Source organism: Chelonia mydas, chromosome 1 (assembly GCF_015237465.2).
Source record: "Chelonia mydas isolate rCheMyd1 chromosome 1, rCheMyd1.pri.v2, whole genome shotgun sequence".
Lineage (NCBI taxonomy): Eukaryota > Metazoa > Chordata > Testudines > Cheloniidae > Chelonia > Chelonia mydas.
The window spans coordinates 196,641,667-196,666,194 of record NC_057849.1 but is presented as its reverse complement, the minus strand read 5'-3'; the positions used below and the strand labels follow the sequence as shown (position 1 = coordinate 196,666,194).

The 24,528-nt window shown below is 46.9% G+C and overlaps 1 protein-coding gene across 1 annotated transcript; it reads right to left on the bottom strand.

The window, feature by feature from the left end:
- Positions 1 to 456: 456 nt before the first annotated feature.
- On the bottom strand, positions 457 to 24,528 carry ILDR1 (immunoglobulin like domain containing receptor 1). Its single transcript, XM_043538654.1, has 8 exons — positions 24,189 to 24,528; positions 18,838 to 19,008; positions 17,277 to 17,426; positions 16,262 to 16,381; positions 15,960 to 16,106; positions 10,139 to 10,270; positions 7,420 to 8,249; positions 457 to 6,382 (listed from the first exon to the last, which is right to left on the bottom strand). Exons 1-8 carry the CDS (start codon positions 24,241 to 24,243, stop codon positions 6,341 to 6,343), a joined length of 1,647 nt encoding a protein of 548 aa, XP_043394589.1. The 5' UTR covers positions 24,244 to 24,528; the 3' UTR covers positions 457 to 6,340.

The following is a 24,528-nucleotide window of genomic DNA, read 5'->3' as shown; positions in this document are numbered from 1 at the left end:
GGGATTTGTAAAGTGACTGGATTAAAGTCCTGTAATTTGAGTAGGGCTGATCATACAATTCTCCGTCAAAATTATTTCTTGATGGAGATTGCATTTACAACAAAACCAAGGCCCGTGTCCTCAAAGGTATTGATTGCATCGGGAATTTGGCACCTCAATAGGAGTAATGGGAAAAGCATTTGTGGATCTGGGTCTAAGTGTCTGCTTTCCCTGAAAAATTTCTATTTTTCATTTGAAAACTGAAAAATTCTGGCCAACCCCCTGGTTTTTCTCATTTTGACAAAAAGTCAAAATTTTCTAGGGGGAAGGAGAGATAACATGTTCCAAGCAGCTCTAATGATAAGATTAGTTCAAGAGTCATTCTCAGAACAGAGATTTTCTGATTCCCATTCTTCTGCTTTAAGCATTTGATTACATTTCTTGGTCTAAGTAGTAGGGATAGACCACAGATACAAATGGCTAGAAGTTCTCATTTATTTTAATCATACATTTGACAATCACTCAAAAACCAAAACATACAAACATCAGTTACCATCTGGCTTTTCATTGTACAGCTGGCATAGTGGAATGACATTGTAGAAAAATAGTACAAGGCACATTCTAGAGATTAAACAAGATGCAGAACTACAAAAGGGCTCATCTTCACTGCAGCATTAGCTCAAGATAATTTGAATGTTGCCCCTACCTTGACTCCCATGCACATGCAAAAATCTCTAGCCCAGGTTAACTGGCGCTTTAAACTCACATTAGCTGGCCCGTCGGGGGTGTGGGTAGAAGCTCAAGTGCTGCTGGGTCTAATAATGCAATGGAGACGTAGCTACACTGTGCTGCTACCACAAACACACTGTGCTGTTTGAGAGTTATTTTGCTGTGTAGCCACTCTCACTTGAGCTGAGTGAGCACAAGTTACCCCTGCAATGAAGACAAGCTCTAAGATTGTTCCTGGGCCTTTTTGCACTGTCAGTTATGGGTTGCTCGATTGCCAACAGTCTACATGTGATTGTTTACTTTGTTTGAACTCAGCGATTGCACAAAAAGCAGCCCCTTGGGCCTCCAGTCTTGGAATGGGGTCTACCTACTGCAGCAATAGGAGCTCTACAAATGCATAAGATAGCCAGGCACATGGGTCCATTCTTGTTCAGCGAGAACAGAAGATTTTATACCAATCATGGCTCTATAGCAATGAGTGGAAAGCAGTTGCCAGGATCAATATCTGCCTGCCCTGCAGACCAGGAGAGCTTGCAATGGGAGGTTCAGGCATACTCATTACCACCAAGAAAGGGTCTCGTTATAGCATAATCACTTTGCACCCATTTCATCTCTATTGATACAGAAATTTTCTTGTTTGCAAGGGATATTTCTTTGACTGTTCAACAAGATCCACAGAGACTAGAACTGAATCAGCAACTGGAAATGAATTTATCCAGTTTACCACCTATACACAAGCTCATTGACTTATGAATTTGTTTGCTCTTTGTAATTATTTGAAACGGTCATAAAAATCCCTCCTTTACCTGGAAGGGGCTAATCAGTTCCATTAACCTAGTTGCAACCTGACCAGAAGGACCAATGGGGAAAGAAGATACTTCCAGATCTGGGGGAGGGTGGAAAAGGTTTTGTTTGTGCTCTTTGTTTTAATTCTCTCTTGGAACAGAGAGGGGCCAGGGCAGGAAAAAAACATCTGCTAAAACCCTGTCTGAAATAAGCATCTAAAAGTACAAAAATTGTAAGTAAAGCCGGGAAAGGCGTTAGATTATCTTTTGTTTTAGCTTGTGAATTTTCCCTATGCTAAGAGGGAGGTTTTTTTCCTGTTTTTTGTAACTTTGAAGTTTTGCCTAGAGGGGAATCCTCTGTGTTTTAAATCTTATTACCCTGTAAAATTATCTTCCATCCTGATTTTACAGAGGTGCTTCTTTTACTTTTTTCTTTATAATAAAGTTCTGCTTTTAAGAACCTGATTAGTTTTTAGTGTCCTAAAAACCCAGTGGTCTGGTCTGTGCTCACCTTGTTTACCTATTTGGTTGGTATATTATTCTCAAGCCTCCCCAGGAAAGGGGGTGAAGGGGCTTGGGGAGATATTTTGGGGAAACAGGAACTCCAAGTGGTCCTTTTCCTGAATCTTTGTCTAACTCACTTGGTGGTGGCAGCAGTACCATCCGAGGACAAGGGCGGATTTGTGCCTTGGGGAAGTTTTTAGCCTAAGTTGGTAGAAATAAGCTTAGGGGGTCTTTCATGCGGGTCCCCACATCTGTACCCTAGAGTTCAGAGTGGGGAGGGAATCCTGACAGAAACTTTTGTGTAAACAAACTGCAGTCTGTGGATTTCTCTGACTCCATTCCATGCGAGTAAGAGTATTTAATATTTGAGCTGCATGTTTTGTTATCTAAACCACATAGTATTGTTTCCAGTCCCCAACTGGATAATCTAAACTACTACTGTCCACCATTTAATCACAAAATTAAATGTTTCAGCTACAGGTTTGAAATTAGTTTTCCCAAAAACATTCATACAAGCAGAATTTAGCTCATGTGAATGTTATCAAAAAGTGAAAAATAGGGGCCCAAACATGGTCAAAACAAGCATTAATGAACTATTCACAAATAATTTCTTCAGCTCTACTACAGAGCTCGTGGGGAAAGGGAAGAAGAGAGCTCACTTCCTTGTGCCCCAAGTTGTGTCATTAATACAATCATACCATTCTGGCAGTCATCATCAAATAGCACTGTTACACATAACCTTCATGTCCTTTTTCCACAGGCTACGTCTACACTTGAAATGCTACAGCAACACAGCTGCATGACTGTAGTGCTTCAGTGTGGACACTTACTATAGCAATAGAAGGGGTTCTCCCATTGCTCAAATCTAGGTAAGCTACTCCCTCTGGGAGAGGTAGATAGGTCAACAAAATTATTCTGTTGACCTAGCTGTTTACAGCAAGGTATAGGTCATCTTAACTATGTCTCTCAGGAGTGTGGATTTTTCACACTCCTGAGAGACGTAGTTATGCTGATGCAACTTTTCAGTTTAGGCCAGCCCTTAGCGTGTGAACAAGTTTTGTCTCTTGGGAAGACATGCTGTGTTAGGCTGGAGTTATACAAGATTTTGTGAAGAGGCAGCTTTTGGGGAAAGAAGTAGCTGTGCAAAAAGCAGGAGTTTACTATCTGCCTTGGGCTCTGATTAGAATCAGTTTATGGGGCACAGTTGCTCCTTGGGAGCCGGGCACTGGTCTGGGCTGAGATAGTAGGGAGAAGAGAAGGGATTATCCTGCATGCTGTTTGACCATCTCATTTCAGAACTAGGGTGCATGTAGATAAAGCAAGTTACACTGAATATACCCAGAATCCATACTACTGATTTTTCCTCCCTGGAAAGTCAACCTGCTCAGCCCCAGACATCTGCTTCTGCTCAGCAGAGGGGCAATGCTGAGTGCCAGGACTGGTCTACACAGGGAACTTACAAAGGCATAGCTACACCTCTCATGGGTGTGAAAAATCCATACCCCTGAGAGACATAACTGTGCTGACTTAACCCCCAGTGTAGACAATGCTAGGTTGACAGAAGACATCTTGGGGAGGTGGATTACCTATGCCGACAGGAGAACCCCTCCTGATGCAGTGTAGACAGTGGCAAAGCTGCAGTGTTCCAGGTGGGCCGCTGTAGTGGTTAAAGTGTAGACATATCCTCAGAATGGGATACTGATGTGGGAAGAAGGGGCAACAATGCTGTTCTTTAATATCAATTCAATTGTCCATCAACTCTTCACAACGAATACAAAATCATTAGCCAGCCACACACAGAGAAATGTATTAAAACCATTCAAATTACATAAGTACCACTACCACCACCATATCATTAAAATCTCATTTTTAAATAAAAATTTTCACAGATCCATCCAAGACAGCCAGATTCCACAGGGCAATTGCCTCTCTTTTCCATGGGGAATGGAGCCAGAACCTTACATTCTGGTTGCTGCAATGTTGGGGCTAGCTCACAATGGAAATACAGAAAAGTCTTCTCTAACATAAAATTAGACAATCCCTACTGCATCCATCACAGGTCTCAAGATGAACTTGGTTACACAGATGTGCGACCGTGGAACAGACCTAGAAGCAACACTGGAGCTGGGAGCATCATCCTCAAGTTCTGTATGGAGCCAGCTATTCCAGGTGTGGGGCACGTGTGATTTAGTAGTCCATGCAAGTTACACATCCCCCAATCCACAGAAGAGGTGAGTTTGTTAGTCTCCTGCTGTACAGCCTGGATCTGGATCTCAAGCTTTTAGCTCTAATGGTCCCTGTTTCAATCCCTGCTGTGCTGGCCAAGATGGTGGCCATTATGTAAGATGTTCCATCAGCTGTTGGCCTTGGTCTCCAACCGTTTCAGGATAATCCAGAAAAAAACAACCCTCTTATAGAGCAGTAAGAGGGAGCTGGATGTTCATCCTTGGCCCCAAGTTTGAGAGAAGAACTAAGAAATGGCACTAGTTCCCAGGGAATTGTGGGAATTTGACTTCTTTCACAGCGGCCCTAGGTTACCAGACAGCTCTTCAGAATCCACTCGCAGCCACTGCTTCAGGCAGCAGTGCTGGGAACTGTGGGACAGGACACCCAGAGAAAGCACTGCTACCATGACATTGCAGTACTGCCCAAATGTGAGCAAAGGGAAAAACCACAAGCACAAAGAACACACCTAGTGTGGCAACACTACTCCATTGATACTTGCACCATCCAGGAGTTCATTTATCTGGCATACACACAGCCCTAGGGAGGGAGACAAAGCACTTTATATGAATTCCAGAGGGTGGTTCCCCACAAGAGTGCAAGGAAGGGTCATTTTCAAAAATCAATCCTGGAAGCTAGCTTTCCAAAGGAAGTGGCAGGCACTCCACTGATAGTTTTAAAATGTCCTGTAGAGAGCAATCCTGTGCCAGCTGGGAAATGGACTGGATGAAGTAAGAATAGGTCTTGACCAAACTTTAGGTGTTGCAAATTACAAAATAATATACACGCCATTCCCAAAGCTTCACACAAAGAGCTGAACCCTAGTGTCAGCAGTTCACAAAGTGCCTTTAGAGAGCAGCTTTACCATGGTGATCAGAAGCCTCTTATCTCAACATCCAGAGAAAAGGATTCTTTTGTCTCGTCTCTTCCAGCCAAGAAAAAACAGACTGACCTGCTATTCTGCCTATTGCAATTGGTTTCCAAAGGAAATTCTCTCTTTGCTTTTAGTTACAGGGTAATTTATAGGCAGGCACCTTAATCCAATAGTAACCAAACCACAGATCTGTTGAGCAACAAGTTTACGAAAAATGCAGTGCTCAGGATAAAGATCAGCTCCCTAACAGCATGTTAGAAGGGCAATAGCAAAGCAGGGGACAAGACTCGTCTCCTAGAGCCCATTTTCCCCATACACGCACCTCAGGAGGACAGAGGCCAAGAAGGAAAGCAGAGCACGTGAGATTTTGGGGAAAGGGTTGATTCCTCAAAAAAAAAATATCCACAGAGATCATCATTTTTGGAGGTGATAGGGTATCACCAAGCTCCCATTGACTTAAAATGAACATGAGCTTGGTACCTTTGAAAATCAGGCCCACTGTTGCCAGGATGGCAGTTAACCATAGCTCAGCCCCCGAAAACAGCATCAATCTATGATAACAGAACCTTGTAGATTAGTACTTTGAACTCATGAATACACTACAGTCTGGGTCAAGTGGCCAGGCAGACCCTCTCCATGTCCTTATTAAGGTATCTGTCAATATAAACTGGAAGCACCAGCAATATTCAGGCGTTTTTCCAAGCACAGAAGTGGCCATGTGCTCTTGTAGAGAGTGCACTTAGATTCACATGTGCATGTAACATTCTGACGCTTCCTTTAGCGCACAGCGAACTGTTTACTTGACAGTTTCATCTAGGGCTGTATGACAGAAACTCACTGAGGCAAAAGGAAACCACCACTTGTTAATCAAGGCAAACATTCTAATGTTTGGTGCTGAATCTCAGGGCCACATGCACAACATTTGGTGAGATTCAAAGTCAGAGAGGGAGGACATGCTATTTGTTCAGTGCCACCAGAAACTCTACTCTCAAAGGGACCACTTGCAACAACCATGGTCTGTTTGAAACCAAAATCTCTAGAGTAAGGAAGGAATAAGAAGGTTTTTAGAGGTTAAAAAGCCACTGATCTCCTGGCCTCCTATGCACAGTTTCCTCACTGGTCTCCACTACATTTTATTTTATCCAGTTGTTGCAGGTCTCCTGTTCAATCAGAAATTACACACTGGGAGGGCAAAAGGGAGCCCCAAAGCAGAACCATTAGGAGTTTCAGTCCTTTCACCATGATGTTAAATGACCACGCTTTTTCCACTGCGGGAACTTCCTTTTTCCTGCAGGAGAAAATTAAAAGAAAAAAAAGAGAGAGAATCACAAATGTGGGGATAACGTAGAAAGCATGTCTCCCTACCCTACTCCGTAGCAAAGCAGCAAGGACCTTTGTACCAGCAACAGAGTTAGAATTGGATCTGGGTTTCCTTTAGAGAAATCTATCTTTGTAGCTCTGACAGGAGAGAGAAGGGGAATACCACATTGCTGTGGGGCATGACCCTTTTGACAAGAGCCCTCTGTTTTAAGATCCTACATCTGCGGGACTTGGAGGTCACTTGTTTCCCCACACCTCCTAAAAATTGGGATGTATTAAAAAAAAAAAAAAAAGAAATCAGGCGACATAGGTGGTGGGCTGGATAACTCAGAGGTTGGGAATTTTGCCCCTGCATTGCTAGGTCAAATACTGCCCCAGGTTGATAGCTCCCAAAAATTGTTCTCAGCTAATCCCTGTCCAGTGTGAAGCGAGTTCAGTTCTCAGTCCAGGTATCTGCAGCAGACTTGGCACTAACTGCTCAGCACCTCTGAAAATCAGGCCACTAGTTTAGGAACCTAAATACGGACTTAGGTGCCTAACTTTAGGTGCTCAAGTCTGAAAGTTTTGGCCATATCAGATACAGGTATTTATAGAGGTATATTTTGCTCCTTACAAAATTATTAATGTTAATTTTTTTAAATAGCGGAGACTTATAGAAGTAACAAGCCAACTGAATTTTTTTAAAAATGGAACTAATCGAAGTTTTAAAAAAACAAAACAAAACACCCCTGTGCCCTGGGGCGACAGACACCCCTTCCCAAGGCTGTGAGTCAGCGGAACAATTTGATACCCCTCCTACTCCGACACACCATAACTATGCTGTGTGTGCATGCGATGGGGGAGAATTCAGCACCTCCCTCAACCAAGCTGTGTGGGACATTTTGCACTTAACCCCCACCCACCTTGACATACATCAGGCTCCAGTGCACATTTGACACCCATTCTCCCACACACAGAGGGACTAACCGTTCCCATCAGAGAGAGCAGTGAGGAACTCTGACTCACCGACTGCTGTCCCACACTGCTTCTGTGTTTGCTGTCCTTGGCTGGGATAATTTCCAATGAGCGGTAACTGGGTGGCTTGTCTTCTGGCCAGCCTGGGGAGCGACGGTGGCGTTGCCTATTGTTCCCCTGGAAGCGACTGTGCTCTTCTGCCGAGCTCCACGACTCTCGCCATGACGGAGGAGAATAGCTGCGATGCTGGCGCCCCCGCTGCTCTGAATTGCTGCCCTTTCTGTTGGAGCTTTGATACCTTTGCCTCTCCAAAGGCTGCTGCCTGGGGTTGAAACGGCGGCCTGAGTGCTCCCTGGCCTCCTCAGGGTAGCAGATGCCACCATACCTACCGTGGTCTGGCCGGTGTGTGGGCGATACATCCCGCCTGGAACTCCGGTGCCTGCCCTCATAGCTGCCCTCCCTCTGCCTCTGAGGAGGCTGGTCTCGCCCCTTGTCCCAGGATTCCTGATCAAAGCTGGAGAGAGAATCTCCATTCAAGGGCTGGCATCTTCTCCGGTCCTCCCTCTCATCCTCTATTGTGGAGCCCCAGGATTCTGCAGCATGGCCAGCTCGCTGCAGCTGTGACAAGCTAGTGCTCCTCTGTGAGGATGGGATGAGCTCAGTGATGGGAGGCAGCTGGATTACCCTGCGCTCCACAATCTCTGAGCTCAGGGAGGAAAGCACACTGGGATGCTGGTTGGTCCCAAAGTGGTGGGAGGGTAGCAGGGGCTGGGATAGGTTGAGGTTTTGGATCTCAGACTCCAGATAGTCCAGGACGTTGTTTTGCGGGGGCAGCTGGCCCTGCGAATGCACCAGTGGGAGGCTGCTCTGCAGAGAGACATCTAAGGATAGGGGACAAGAGAGAGTAGCAGTCAGGGCGAGGCAATAAGGAGACATCCCCATCCCTGCTAATGAGCAAATTGGCTCCCCTGAGTCAAAAAGAAGCCCAACTAAGCTACCAGATACTTTCTCCCCTCTCTGCCTGCTAGGCAAAGGGGTCCCTGCAAAGCCACCCAACCCCAACATCACATGCAGCAAGGACCGAAGCCAAGCTAGTAGTGGGCTGAAGTGTTCTGGGGAACTTAGAGGTGATAGGTCACAGGGTCATCCAGCAAACCAGGAATGTCAGTTCAGGAGGCGTTCTTCTAATTTATCTGCTTGAAAAAGAACAAATTGTTCTGTATGGCTGGAACACCAGGTCATTTCCCCGACAACTTCGTCAAAAGCCTAATGTAAATTCACATGCAAAATTTTGTGAAGCTGGAATTGATTCATACTTGTGACCTTAATACTATGAAGGAAAACAAGTACTTTGAAGATTAGCATAAAGAGTAGCAAACTAATGAACTATAATATAAGGGAAAACTTAAGAGCAACAGTGTTGAGAAGTACGAAAATACACAGACTTATGGTATTCCAAACAACCTTAACTCTGCCCCTGTCCTCTGCCAGTGTGAACTGTCCGAACAGACATGTGTCATAGATAAGCGTCAGAGTACCACATCTTAAACCATGCCAGCCTTGGTGGCTCAGTCTCAAACTCATTTACTTTCAAACAGAATGAGTATAAGGCCTTGTCTACACTTACCGGGGATCGATATGCAGCGATTGATGCATCGGTGGTCGATTTAGCAGGTCTAGTAAGACCCGCTAAATAGACCGCAGATTGCTCTCCCGTCGACTCCCCTTGCGCTTCTCGTTCAGGTGGAGTACAGGAGTCGACGGGAGAGCATCTCCCGTCGACATCGTGTAGTGTGGACCCCGTGGTAAGTAGATCTAAGTACATCGACTGCAGCTACATTATTCACGTAGCTGAAGTTGTGTAACTTAGATGGATCTCCCCCTGTAGTGTAGACAAGGCCAAGATGTACAGTTGGGCCAGGAAAATGGAGCTTAAGATGTCAGCAGCTATCGGAACTAGCTGACTAGCTGTACAAAGACAGCATGCACAGAAGCATAGTGGGCAATATCAGTTAGTTGTAAGAGATCACTGATTAGGAGGTCTTCCAGCAATAAGCATATAAGCAGTTCATAATACATCCTGAAATCACGAGAGCTAAATCTGAAGATGCATGCTGTGCAACTGTCAGGACAGTATTACAAAACTTGTTTCAGGTTGATGGCAAACAAGGGTAGAGTTAAACTTGTTTGGGAAAACATCATGCTGCATTTCCCTATTTTCCAGTGTTTGCTTTTTTAAAGTTTTCCTATCAGAAATCCTACTCTGGTTTGCTAATCTTCATCTCTGTACAACAGTCTTTTAACCTTTTCCTTAAGTTATTGATATTCATTTACAACTTTGACTACTTTTTTGAGGGAGGTAGGGGGAGGGAGGGCCTGGAAATGGACATAAGGAACCAATAACAGGGAAGAATTAAGCTCAACATGAATCCTCCCTTGTTTCTTTGATAGATGTAATAGAGGTATGGAGGATCATTTGTCCTCAGTCATTTATACAGACTGGTAGCAGCATAAACAAATTGCCTTCTACTCATTGTGTGTCAGTTTTGACTATAAGGAGTTGACTATGAACAGCATAACCCCTGTAGCGCCCTCTCCAGGGCGGAGAGACTGGATCCCCTCTTACCCTACGGTACAATATAACTGAGTCATAGTAGGAACATCTCATCGCCACTATGGCTGAGGAAGCACAGCCAAGTTAGTAGACTCCAACGAGTTACAGACTCAAGTGCCAACCTTACTCTCCCTGCACGGATACCCAAGGGCTCACCTTTTTGCAGCAATGGGTTCAGCTGGTAAGAAGAGAGTTGGGAGTTCCCGTCACCTCCCACATAGAATGGGTAGTGTGTCATCCATGGCATGAGTGTCCGAGCCTGCTTCACGAACCGATGTCGTTCCAGGGCTAGGCAAGAAGAGACACAGTTACAGCATCTCTTCTCAGGGACACTGCCTGCCCATCGCTCTTGATACAAACTTTGCTTGGTATATGGCAGCATGTGGGTGTGAGCAATAGAGAATTACTGGAGATCAACCACATGAAGGGCTCTCTTTGGCTTGGGACAAAGTTGAAACAAAGACAGGGAGGTTCCAGCATAACGAGCATGATCCAGGAAAGAAGAGAAGGTCTAGAGCAGTTGCTAGAAATGGAAACAGAGGAATTCTGCTGGGGTGCAAAACCATCTAAGGTAGCTGGAAAAGAGTTCCCTTGTGAGGTATGGTTCCATTATGTAATGCACCTTTAAATGTAAAGGGTCGACCTGTTTTTTCACTAGGGGCAGGGCTGTGAAGCAGTTCAAGATGGAGATTTGCACACAGTGAGAGAGGCACTTTACTTCCTTCTTCCTCGTAATCCCTCTTTAACACCTCCATTCCCCATCATTGCCGACAACACTTCCAACCTCCTTTTTGCCTAAAATTACAGCTGGTTTAGTGATGGCGAGTCACAGTAGACTCCTTGCTGTCGTTTGCCTCATCCATACAGACTGTCCAAATCCTGCCGTTTCATCTTCCACGATGTATCTCCAAAGCCATCCCTTCCTCTGGCCTCAGAGCTAAGGCACTCAGTCATGCTCTGTCCAGCTCCTGTCTGGATTACTCCAATCTCCTGCTCTCTGGCTGATCCAACACCTGTACAATATTGTACCCTTCCAATCGATGCACAGTATTGCAGCTAAAATTATCTTCCTTGCTCACCAGTTTGACCATGTCACCCCCAACTTTGAATTTCTTCCCTCCCAAGTTTAAACTTCTTGTTCTCACTGTGAAAGTGCTACAAACTTGGCTCTGGTCTACTCTACTGATCTTTCCGCTCACGGTATTCCCCCTGCCACTCCAACTCCTGTGCTTCACCAAAGATGCCAGTCTCAAAATCCTTTTCACCTTCTCCCACTCCATACTGCCTCTGATATGTAGAATGCTTCCCGCCCCATATCGGTGTGCCAACCACCACACACTCCCCATGCAAGTTCCTCCTGAAGACTCACTTCTTCTATGGACACCCATAAAAAGTGAGTCCACGCACAACAACAAATTGTGTCTTCCCTGTCCTCGCCAGCTTAGGGCAGAGTAAGCTCTCTGGGGCAGGGACTTTCTTCATTTCACGTTTTGTGCAGCACTCTGCATGTTGTTGATACTAAAACAAATAATGGAGATCTTATATTTGTTCTCTCATTGCTGTTTTCCTTAATCTAACAAGCCACCTAGAGTGAAAGCACTTGTTCTTTGTAAATTGGGGGATCCCCAAACCACACACAACCTTCACCTCACCCATCCACCCACCTGAGCAACAGGCTAGGAAGTCAATAACTACGGAGTTCTAATCCTGATTGGTTTCTCTTCAGAGCAGTGCAGCCTAATAGAGCACTGGCCTGGGAACTCAGGAGACCTAGATTCTATTCCCTGCTCTGCTAATGACCTGCTGGGTGAACTCAGGGAAGTCATTTATCTCAGTGCCTCCATTTCCTCATCTGTCAAATGGGGATAATGATACAGACCTCCTTTGTGAAGCGCTTTAAGAGCTACTGAGGAAAAGCACTTGGTAAGAGCCAAGTATTCACGGCAATCCCAGCTCCCACATTCACACCCTGTGTGGACTTGGGCAAGGCCCGGTTACCTTGTTCCTCCACCTGAAAGATCTCACAGGGCTATTGCAAGAATTTGCTTTTCGTCTTCCAAAGGTTTTACAGACACTGGGCCAAATTCAACAATGAGAAGTGTTAGTGTGAGTGGGTAGGAAAATGGTACCAGTGGTTGTGACCATAGGCGCCGACTCTGTGGGTGCTCCAACCCTGGAGCACCCACGGGGAAAAATGAGTGGGTGCTCTGCATCCACTGGCAGCCAAGCTCCCCTCACTCCCCGCCCCACCTCCTCCTCCTCCCTGCTCCTCCACCTACCTCCCAGCACTTCCCGCTCGGCCGCCACCAAACAGCTGTTTGGCAGCGTTAGCATGCTCCAAGAGGGAGTGGGAGGAGCGGGAACGTGGTGCGCTCAGGGGAGGAGGTGGGGAAGAGGTGGGGCTGGGGTGGAGATTTGGGGAAGGAGTTGGAATAGGGGCAGGGAGGGGGTGTAGTTGGGGTGGGGACTTTGGGGAAGGGTTTGGAATGGGGGCGGGGTGGGGTGGGAAAAGGCAGGGCAGGGGTTGAGCACCCACAGGAAAGAGGGGAAGTTGGCGCCTCTGGTTGTGACACTACACCCCATATTCTTCATCGAAATATGGCTATAATATGATTATAGCATAACTATGATATATTTTGTGAAAGATAAGGCATGTGAGGTATCATTGGAAAGGTTATGATTGACTAAATATGATTATAACTATTTGTATATATGTATCATTTCTGTATCTGAAATTAGGAATATTGACTATGTAACAATTACAACTGTGTTTACACCTGGGGAATGCCCACCAGACCCTATGCAATGAGCCTGGATGGGCCATTAGGAAAGACCATGGGTCTTTGAAGATGCTGATCTCCCATCTTTTTGAAGTTCCTTCCTGTGGACATTGCAAATAAACCTTGTCTCATGGGTTGCTTTGGCACTGAAGGGTCATGTGATCATGTCACCTGGTACTGGATTCCATCTTGGACTGCTGGTATTTTTCCACTAGGAGGGGGTGGGGATCAAACTGGGAAACAAAGGATTCCTGCCATATGTAAATCCTATTTAAGTCTGGGGAGCTAGTTAATCAAGGTTGCTGGTTCTTCACGGAATCCCCACCCAGGAGGACTGCTGAAAACACCTAAGACTGATATGGGGAAGAAGGACTGGGACCCAGGCAGAGAAAGGGGTCTGGCCTGTGAAAAGGAATATCTGGAACTTTAAGCTGCAGAAACTCTGTAACCTACCTAAAACAACATTTAGGGTGAGAAATTACTACTTGTAACCAATTTCTTTTGTGCATTAAGCTTAGTTTGCGCGTTTATTTTGCTCAGTAATCTGCTTTGATCTGTTTGCTATCCCTTATCACTTAGAATATACCTTTTGTACTTAATAAACTTGTTTTGTTTATTCTAAATCCAGTTTGTGTAATTCATAACTAGGGGGCAAAAAGATGTACATATCTTCCTCCACATTTGGGGGGAGGGATAGTTCAGTGGTTTGAGCATTGGCTACTAAACCCAGGGTTGTGAGTTCAAACCTTGAGGGGGCCATTTAAGGATCTGGGGCAAAAACTGGGGATTGGTCCTGCTTCAAGCAGGGGGTTGGATTAGATGACCTCCTGAGGTCCCTTCCAACCCTAACCTTCTATGAATTTCATGAGCTTACGTTGTACAGTTTTCTGTGCAGCACAAGACAATACAAATTTTGGGTTTGTATTCCAGAGGGGATGGGCACTTGAGTGTTGGGCAATTCCCAAATTGAGCTTTCCCATACAGAGCTAATCTCAGCATGTGTGCATGTGTTCCTGCAGCTGTGCGTGGCCCTGCCTGTGCCTGGGCTGGAAGGGAGCTTGAGAGCCGGTCACAGCAGCACAGTGTAAGGGAACCCAGGCTGGTGGGTCGGGGAGCTCAGTGGACCCCAGTGCATCAGGTGGCACCCCAGAAAAGTGACGGGGGGGGGGGGGGGAAGACAGGTGTCACAGTGGTAAAATAGCCTAACTCTCTTAGGCTGATTACACTTTTCTGCACACCTGCTGAATTCCTATTTTACAGACCAATGGAGTGGCAGGGGCTTGCAAAGGAAAAGCTGCTGACAGGAGAGAGTAACACACAGGTCCCCCCTGGTCTATACCAATAAGTTTATCCCAGAACTTTCCACTGCACCGATACCTGTTTACACTAGGGATGAATTTGGTCCACTCGGCATTGTGTTTATATAATGCAAACCCCAACCAAGATAAACCCACCTGGTTTTGTTACCAAAATCAAAACCAGCATCATTAAGGGCACATCTGCACTGCACACTCCTTATGGAGGTGTGTACAGTGTGTATGATGCATGCCCCCCTAACACAAGTCTAAATAGCAGTGTAATTTATGAGGTACTGCTTAGATGAGTAGAGTAAGCCATGCCTGAATCCTGTGGCTATGCACCCTATATGACTCTACATGCCCAAGCAGTACCTCCCATGTCTACACTGGGACTTTTAGCAGTGTAGTGTCAAGCTGCAGGAGCCTTTTCTCACCACAGGGAAAGGCTGTGGCAGTGAGGAGTCAGCGGGGAAAAGCTCTGGCTGCTCCCCTCTGCCATAGCTTTTCACTGACATATGTGGCTACCCACCACAGTGTGGATGCAACCTGTTTACACTGTGGCATGTAGCTACAGGTACCCTACACGCCACTGCTGTGTATTGTAGACATACCATAAGAGATTCAAAATCCAGGTCCTTCACCTTTACCTGGACATCAGCGGCAGCTTTTCTTGCTTCAGATGGTGTGGGCCGCCCTCTAGTGGCCTACGCAAACAAAGATGCTGTATGTGTAGGAATGTGTGTGTCTAAGGAGCTTTGTTCTGGCTGTACTGGGACAGTCCCAGTTTTTCCATATAACGTCCTGTTATCCCAGGAACTTACTTTGAGATGCCTCTAGCATCCCATTCTTTGTTTGCTTTGGGAGGAGACAAGTAGCTTTCTGGATGCTCAAAAATAATAATAAAGACCAAAAGGAATTGGGTCAGGGAGCAATGGAGCAGAGCAACAGCGAAAAGGATCTCAGAAAAGAGGCAGAAAAGGAAGAATTACTTGGAGGGTTTCTACATGCATAAATCCCAGCATGCAGTTGAGGGAAAAGTACGGAAGAATGGAGAGGACTGGAGAAGAGCACAAATTACAATCAAGGAATCAGAGAAAGCAGGAGGAACAAACAAAAAAGTTGACCTCTGCCCCGGGCCACCCAAGCTGGGCCAAACCTAAGTGGCGCTGCAACCCCCTGTGCCAGGTTGCAATGCTCGGAGCAGGGATCCAGGCCCTGCCCTGTGGGACAGGAGCCACCGCTGCAGGTGGTGGGTTTGACCTCCCACACTACATCACAAGGGCTTGCTCTCCAAACACACAACCCCTCCCGCCCCAGGGCCTCCCCTCCACACTCAAGCAGAAGTGTCTGTTTATCTAAGGCTCAGAGATGGGGTAATCAGGCCCTAGTTGTAAACTGTAGCAGTTTAGAGCTAGCCATAGTGACACACAAACATTCAGCTTTTACAAAGCTACTTTTTGGAGCAGAACCTCACTTTAAGGATTGTAGCTCTCTCAATGAGCCTAAGGGCAGGGTCTCTACCATGATGCCTGGGACAAGGCAGTCCCTGCCTACCTCAGCCGCTGGGGTAGAAGAACTGCAGTGGGATAGGGAAGAAATGACACTTAGGTAGCCATGTGAGGAAAATGGTGTAAGGGGGGAGGAGAGAGACATGAGGTGGGGGTTGCTTCCTTTGGACCTGGGACAAAGAGGGAGAGAGGGGATGGGGACCATGTTTTCTAGACTCCAATCTCTCATCTTAGAAATGTTGTTCTGAGGGTAACATTAGCCAGAGAAATGTCACAGGCTAGCTTGCTACTAAAAAGCCCTGCTTTCCCCATACACTGAGTCATGCGAGACATGTTCCGTATCTGTGGAAGCTGTAGTACGTGGGATATACACGCCCCATTTGTGCCTCACCTTCCTCATTGCAGCAGCAGCGGGTTGGACAACAGGCGCAACGGACATGGCAGCAGCAGTGTTGGGGGCAGCACTGGCACCAGCACACCCCGATCAGCATGAGGAGGAGGAGAGCACCAAGAACGATGAAGATCACCGTGAGCCAATCTGAGGAGGAGGAGGAGCAGAGTAATTAAGAGACCCCGACTGTATGTTGCTGCAGGTAGATACTGAGCATCTCCCCGAGACTTTTAGGTGAGAGAGAAAAGAGAATGACAGGAGAGATTTACAGGTGGGTGGAAAAACAGAGCGCTGGCACTTACGCAGAACAACGAGCTTAACCTCTTTGTCTGGGTCGCCTGCAGTGTCTCCTGGAGCCTCAACAGCACAGTAGTAGACTCCATGGTCCCACCACATCACCTCACTGATCACAAGGTCTGCCCCTAGGGAAGAAAAACAGTGAGCAGAGGGCACTTTGGGACTGGCACTGCTCTCAGACCCCAGTGTAACAAATTCCTGTGCTACCGATCACAGACAGGTGCTGCACCACCTCTCCTTCCTCTGTTGGGGAGCTAGAACCCTGGTTTTTCATCTGCAAATTATACAGGACTGCCACTTGAGCTAACCAAGAGCTCCCTCTGTCAGCTGCAGCAGCAGGTCCTTTATCCCTTTTGTGGACTCAGCCACTGGAGGATAGCCTTACTTACAAATAGTACACTACATCACCCTGTCCTCTGCAAAATATGATGAAACCTTTACACTGTACACATCCCTCTATCTTTCACTTCTTTCTCTCCTCCTAACAAGGAGTCATCCTATTTCCCAGAGGAAAATCAGTCAGCCACATCAGAGCATGTTATTGCACAGTAAGAAAAATATCCCTAGGATTTATCATATCAGATTGAATCCAATATCACACCACCTGTCCACATCAGGACAGGTCATTGATGCATTAAGTCTGGTATCCTACCTCCTGATCACACCACATCAGTCTAGTAACCCAAGTCTGTAGCTACTACCTTGCTTCAGAGGAAAGTGAACTCCATATAATGCACCTGGTCACTTGCCACATATGGTGCAGAATTCTTTCCTAACCCCTGTGGTGCTCAGCTTGTGTGATTGCATGATATCCAAGTGCCCTTATCTCAGCTTTAGCTTGTGGAACTGCAAACATCCTCCAGTGGTGACATTCAACAGGAATCTGGCTGCAGACCTTGCTCATAGCGTCTGTAAGTCACAGATAGAGTTGACCAGATTCACGTTTTGGGAAGCGATGACAGGCAGAACGTTGGGTAGTTATTGGATTCATGCCTTTTCTCCTCTCCAGTGGTTACTTACGATTCTGGATGGTGATCTTGCGCTGTCTGTACTCTATGCCTAGCACAGGCTCGTTCTGTCCACGTCTCTGAATGACGATTCGCACCACTCGCTGGTTGTCATTACAGTCATTGGATGGGTCCTGGCCAAGAGCTAACCCAGCCTGGTAGGCTACAAATAAGCCATTAAACACAACTTAGATCACAGCAAGGATCTGAGTCAAGCCCTGATCTGAAACCCCAAATGCTATCACCTCAGAAAGGGCAGGGAGTCCCTTACTGACAAATTGTGTGACTAATCCCTTGTATCTGGGTGTGAGTGAATATGTGATTATATAAAGTAAAGTGTGTTGAGTCTTTAATACAAAGCATACTGCAAAGCAGGGAGGACAAAATCTTTTACGGAGTTAGAAAGTGAATGGAGATAGAAAGTCAGTGAGGCAGAGAGACTTCAAGAACGCAGAAGCTGCAGAGGAGAAGGCTCTTGCTCCCACAGTGATGAAGATGGCAGAGAGGAGCAGAAAGGAGGCCAGTTCTCAATGTGTAGAGGGAGCCATGAGATGACCAGAGATATGCAGCCTATGGGACAAGCGGAACAAATCTCAACCATTTAAAAAAAAATTAGTTTCTTAAATAGAGTTTTGAGGTGAATAGAGTTGTACAGATTGTCTCCCTTTTCCCCACCTTTTGCATGTTGCTTGTCTCGTGAATGGGGAAAGGACTGTGTCTTTCTGTGTACATGGACAGAGTCTAGCACGTTGTAGGCACTAATGGAATCTAGAGTCTGGAGATGGACAGTGGATGCAGTGGAATTATTACAGGATGAGGGAGAATGTGATTTATTCACGAGAGCAAGCTAGCAGCATAATCCTCAATTTCCAGGTGTCTGGTGAGTTGAGACTTGGGGAGGCATATGGAAGGGTGGTAAATCATATGTACATACAGCCACCAACTTTAACCCTCTTTAAGCCACAACGGGTATTCCCTTGTAATCACATCAAGGGGAGGAGAAGGAGAGCAGATGTTAAAGGTTTGCTGTTCTGCATGTCTGTAAAGTCAGTCCAAAGGACCAGACACAAAATACTTAATCAAAAGAGGCCATCACAGGCACTAGTTTGCTATGACTCATGCCCCCCAAAAGTAGGCATTTGCTCCATTTCCTCCAATCCCCTTAAATTATAATACCTGGTCACTGCTGGCCAGCTGTGACCATGTGAGCCTTCATTCCTGACCCCATGGAGGCAGGAGATTTCAGCTATAAAGTCTGTTTGCTGCCCATTGCCACTGCCCACAGGGCCTTTGTTTCTGACCATACAAAGGCAGAGCTCTGGGTTCCATGCACACCAGTGATGATGCAATGAGGAGGAGGATGGGCTGCTATTGGCCAGAACTTCTATAGAGGTGGAATCTTAAAGCCTTCACTCCCCTCAGTGACAATCCCTGCCACAAGTTTCCCCAGCCCAGAGCCTGCGGGAAATACTACCATACTGTTTGGTTTGTGGGCAATACAGGGTCAATGCCCCATAATGAGTCTCCTCCTTCCTCCCCATTGTTGAGGCTCTGGGGAGGAGCACAGCACTCACAGGCAGAGTAGTAGTCAAAGATGGGGTCCTTGCAGAAGGATTTGAAGCGCCATGTCACCACTATATCCTGCAGCTGTGCTGAAGTGGTGTAGTCACACTTGAGGATCACAGAAGCAAATAAGGTGGTGTATCGCTCAATATCCTGCACTATCACCAGCAGGGAGAGGCAGCCTGCAGGAGAGAACACAAGAAGCACCAGCCAGTGGGAATGGACATTGCATAAGAGCTGCCATTCGGCAGCAGCAGCACCGCCACCTTGCCCTTCTATAGCAACTTTCACTCCTAGCCTTTCACAAGCGCTACACTAAGGGAAGGCTCAAAACCCTTCAAATGAAGTATCATCATAGCCATTTTACAGATAAGGAAATTTGCCCAGGGTCACACAGGGAGTCAGTAGCGAAGCCAGGGTAAGAACTCCGAAGTTCCAATTCCCAGTCCCCATCTCTGACCCATAGCATACACATTAGTCCATCTAGTCTGGTTTCCTGTCAGACAATGGCCAGGACCGATTGCTTCAAAGAATGCAATATGCATCCTATAAAAGCATTTCTATGCATCATGATCCCATGGGAAGAAAATGTCATCCTGAATGAGCATGGTAATCATAGAATCACAGAAGTGTAGGACTAGAAGGGACCTCAAGAGGCATCTAGTCCTGTCTCCATACTGTGCCCTGAAGTACAAGTAGGAGCTGTTAGGCCTGGTCTACACTATAATTAAGCTGCCTTGTATCAACTTACGTCGACCTAACTACGTATGTGTCTACACTAAAATCTGGCTCCCGCCAACAGAACTGCCCCACTACACCAACTTATAACTCCACCTCCATGAGGCGCGTAGAGTCAAGGTCAATGTAGTTAGGTCAACACAGTGCCAGTGTAGACGCTGCATTTTACGGGCTTTCAGGAGCTGTCCCACAATTCCCTACGCTGACAGTAGAATTGATGCAAGTGCTCCTGGTGAGGACGCGCACCACCGACACAAGGAGCAAAGTGTAGATATGCACAAGCGATGTAATTACTGAGGTTGCTATATGCAGACATAAGTTAGCATGGCCTTAGACTTGTTAGCCTAATGAGCACGGCATCTGTGGTTCTACACATTCATGTAAACATCAATTCTTTAAATCAGTGTTTCCCAAACTTGGGACGCCGCTTGTTCAGTGAAAGCCCCTGGCGGGCCGGGCCGGGCCGGTTTGTTTACCTGCCGCATCCACAGGTTCCGCCAATCGATCGGGGCTCCCACTGGCCCCCACAAGGTTTAAAGGTTTCAATAAACAGTACGTTAGCTCAGTCACACTCCAGCATTCCCTTATCAAGGGTAAATAAGATAACACAAAAGGGTGTGCTTTTCATTAATAATAACAAAGATATCACCAGCACCCTTAGATAACCCAATACAAACACTGCTGAAGGGGAGAGTAGCACACACAGGACAGGATATGGCAAGGGTGGGATGAAATGGGTTTATGGAGAGATCTTCAAAGGCAAAGGATACCTAACTGCCCTACTCCAGCAGAAAGTCATTGTGAGCTAGCCATCTAACTTCCATTGCATCTTTGAAGAGCTCCTCCATAATCCCATATTGCCAGTGTTCTCACTGTAAACTCACCTCCCCAGTCTTTTTGGCAGCAAAGATACTGCTGTACCTGGCAAATCTTGAGCTGATTAGACCCTTAGAGGCTCAGGGGCATATCCCCTTTCAGGTTCAAATCAAAGCAACACAGCATCCCATTCCCATAAACTATTTCTAACAGTGTCTCTCAGGCAGGAATAAAATAGTACCTAGAATTCATATAGTCCATTTTATCTATGGACCTCAAAGCTCTTTACAAAGATGGGTCAATGTTATTATCTCCATTTTACATAGAGGGATACTGAAGCACAAAGATACGTATCCTGGTTTTCAAAGATGCAAGAAGTTCCCATGGAAATAGATAGGACTTGCAGGTGCGCTGCACTTCTGAAACATTGAGCTAACTGTCTCCCCAAAGGTTACACAGTCAGTTGCAGAGCTAGATAAAGAATCCCTCGACTTTATAGGCCAGTGAGTAGGGTACAGGAGTTGCTGTCTCTCTCCCTGCCTGGAAGAGAACATCAGACTGAACACTTGCTAGATTTTTAGTAACTGAAGCCTCAGATCTCATATTCATTGGTGAAATGGCATTGCCCTTGAAGACTGGTGAAATCAAATGAAGAACACTTGGTCCTACTTCTGATCAAGTTCATTAGCGTCTGCCTCCAAGACTGGAAACTAACTGTCACCGTAAAACATGTGATAGTTTAGGTCATTCTCAAGAAGCCATTACTGGGCACAAATGAACTTGCAGACTAACTCCCCGTCTGTAACTTTTCATCCTTGCTAAAGTTACTGGGAAGTTAATGCCACACCACTTCCAGCAGCATCTGACCTCTATGAAAATTCTGTATCAGTCCCAGTCAGGCTTCAAAGCTGAATATGGCAGGGAGACAGCAATGATTGCACTGGCTGATCCATCTCCTTACAGCTGTATACCCAGGCCAAATGTCCATGCTGATACTGATAGACGTACTGGCTGATTTCAACAGTTAGCCACAGGGTACTACTAGTTCACCCGCAAGAACTTCCAGGGGTCGATGGGCTGGTCTACACTAGAACTGCTACAGCAGTACTGATGTAGCCGTGCCACTGTAGCACGGCTAGTACAGATTCTCTATGCCAGCTGGAGAGAGCTCTCCCGCCAGCATAGTTACCCCACCGCCCCAAGCGGTTCCTATGCTGGTAAGAGAGCTTCTCCCACCAACAAAGCGCTGTCCACACTGGCGCTTACATCAGCATAATTTACATTGCTGGGGGAGGGGGCTTTTCCACACCCCTGAGCAACTTAAGTTATATCAAAGTAAGTGTTAGTGTGTACAAACCTTAAGGAGGCTTCATTCATTCCTTTCAGATAGGTTGGAGATGGTCACAATGAACGCCCTTTCTTCCCAAAGGCCTGATCTCATCTCATCTCTTCTTCTGTCCAAGACCTTTGTCAAGCCATGAAGGAGACTGCAAGATGCTAAGGGCTAAGATGCCACCCACAACTAGGTTTTCTGCTCCTCAGGAGCAGACAGACAATGGCATTACTTTGGTGCCTCAATATTAGAATGAAGGCAATACTTGGAGGAAAGTCAACTGGTTCAGGATTAACAGAGATGAAGTAGGGGCGATGCTGGCAGAGAGAAGTCCTTAGATAAACCACACCCTCTAATTAGGGAAATCTGACCTCTGTTTGCCACTGCTGCACAAAGTCTTGGAATTCTTATGGGAACAGTTGCTACTCCTATGACCCAAAACATAGTAATGGTCATCAGAAATAATTTTTCTCCCATCTTTGGCTGGCCAGGAAATAGCCTCTTCCTCTCAGATACAGACCTAATCGTGGTAATCCATGCTTTGTCACATCCAGGCTGAACCACTGCAGTGCATTTTACTGGGGTCTCACCTGCGACTATCAGACGGAAATTTTAGCTAGAACATCACTGTGACATTCTATATCTTGGGGGAGCGTACTGTAACCCCCATATTCCTCTTTTTCATATAATTGTGATCTTACATATAAAGCATGCCTTGTAAGGTATCAGGGGAAAAGTTATAATCTGCTGAAAGTCATTTCTCTATCCACATATGTGTATCATTAATGCATATGAAGTTATGAGAATTGTGTTGTATGGTGATCACTAAAATATGCTGTAAATTGGGGAATCAGCCAGATATTAGCTCCCCGGAGGCAACAGCAAGGAAAGTAACCAACGCCCTGGTGGCGTATCAAACAACCCATCAACAGCCATTGTCCAGCAAGGGAGCTACAATGCAATAACTCACCTGCATGAGGCCCTACCAGGGGAATTGCTCAACCTTGCTTGGAGAGACTCAGCAATGCCCCCTAGACATGCCTGGATTTGTGCTCCCCAAGCACATGGACTAAGGATATAAAACAGACAGAATGGACACATACGGGGCCCTTCTCCTGCCCCCACCTTTGCTGCAAGCAACTAAGACACTGAGAAGACAAGACTGCAACAGAGGAGATTAATCTACAGGTTTGTTCCTCAAACCTGGGCCAAAGGACTGCAATATCCAGTGTGGTGAGAAAAAATTGCTTAATCTAGATGTTACCCAGTCTAATAGGGTTGAGAGTTTAGACTGTGTGCTTATATTTTCTTTTCTTTTGGTAACCACTCTGACTTTTTGCCTACCACTTAAAATCTATCTTTGTACTTAATAAATCTGTTTGTTTATTCTACCTGAAGCAATGCATTTGGTTTGAAGCACATCAGAGATAACAAGCCTTGGGATAACAAGCCTGGTACAGATCAATTTCTTTGTTAAATTGACGAACTCATATAAACTTGCAGCGTCCAGCGGGCATAACTGGACGCTGCAAGACGGAGGTTCCTAGGGTTGTGTCTGGGGCTGGAGACATTGGCTAGTGTCATTTGGTTGCGCAATCCAAGGAGCAGCTTACATGCCAGAGGCTGTGCGTGAACAGCCCAGGAGTGGGGGTTCTGACAGTGGAGCAGGGTAAGGCTGGCTCCCAGAGTCAAGGATTGGAGTGACCTAGCAGATCACCGGTCCAGATAACACCAGGGGAACGTCACAATCATATAGCAGTGTCTCTCTCAGACAAGACAATCAATGAGCACACACAACTCTGTATTCTGCTTTGTACACTGGCTCCCTATGAATACAGGGTCTTTAATAAAATCATGAGGCCATCTTTGAATCACCCAGTGACTGTCCAGCAACCCAGTAAGAATGCTACAGTCAATACCTCCAGCCAGCAGGAAACGGGTCAGGGCTGGGAGCAGCGATTTCTCAGGAGAGGAGCCCTGTCTGTCGAAGCCTCCTTTTCTGGATGTCTGGCCATCTTTACAGCACTGTCACCCTTTGTGAAACCACAAGGGAGGCTGCAAAGCAGCCCAGCCCCATTCGCCCCTTTTCCCAGGGAACTCACCCCCCTCCCACCACAAGGGGCTTTAGGGACAAGGCTGCTCTCTGCTGGCAGGGGGCACGTGGATAGCAAAGCACCCAGGCTAGCCACTGAGCCCCAGCATCTCCCCCTCCCCGCCCCGTGGGCGCCCAGCTGTCCCTGCTCCAGAGATGCATGAACCCCAGCCCCCAGGGAGGAGACCCCCCCGCCCCAGAACTGCTCCAGGAAAGGGAGGAGCAAGAGTCCAAGTACTTGCGGGGAGGGGAATCAGAGACCCCAGCAGGGGAGGACTCCGCTGATGAGCCGCCCCCCGGGCCCAGAGGACTCGGGGCGGGCCCCTGTGCGGCCGCGGCTCCCGCTGAGCCCGACCCAGCTGCAGCCCGCTCCCCCCACTTACCTATGGGGAGCCAGGTGAGGACCAGCCCCTGCAGCCACCGCCAGCTCCGGGCCATGGCGCCGCCTTCCCCGGAGGGTCACCGCGACAGCCCCAGCCACCCCAGCGCTCCGCCTCGCTCCCAACCCCGAGACCGCTCCCCCACTCCCACCTGTGCCTCCTTCCGCCTCCGCCCCACTGCCCTCTGCGGCTCTCTGCCAGCTCCCCCGGGGACTGACCGCCCTTCCCCCACTGCCTTTCTCCTCCACCTGCTGTTCCTGTTCCTGTCCCTTCGTCTCCCCGCTGCCATACACGAGCTCTACAGGTGGTGATCCCTCCCCGCTCACTGGTCAAACCCTTCCTC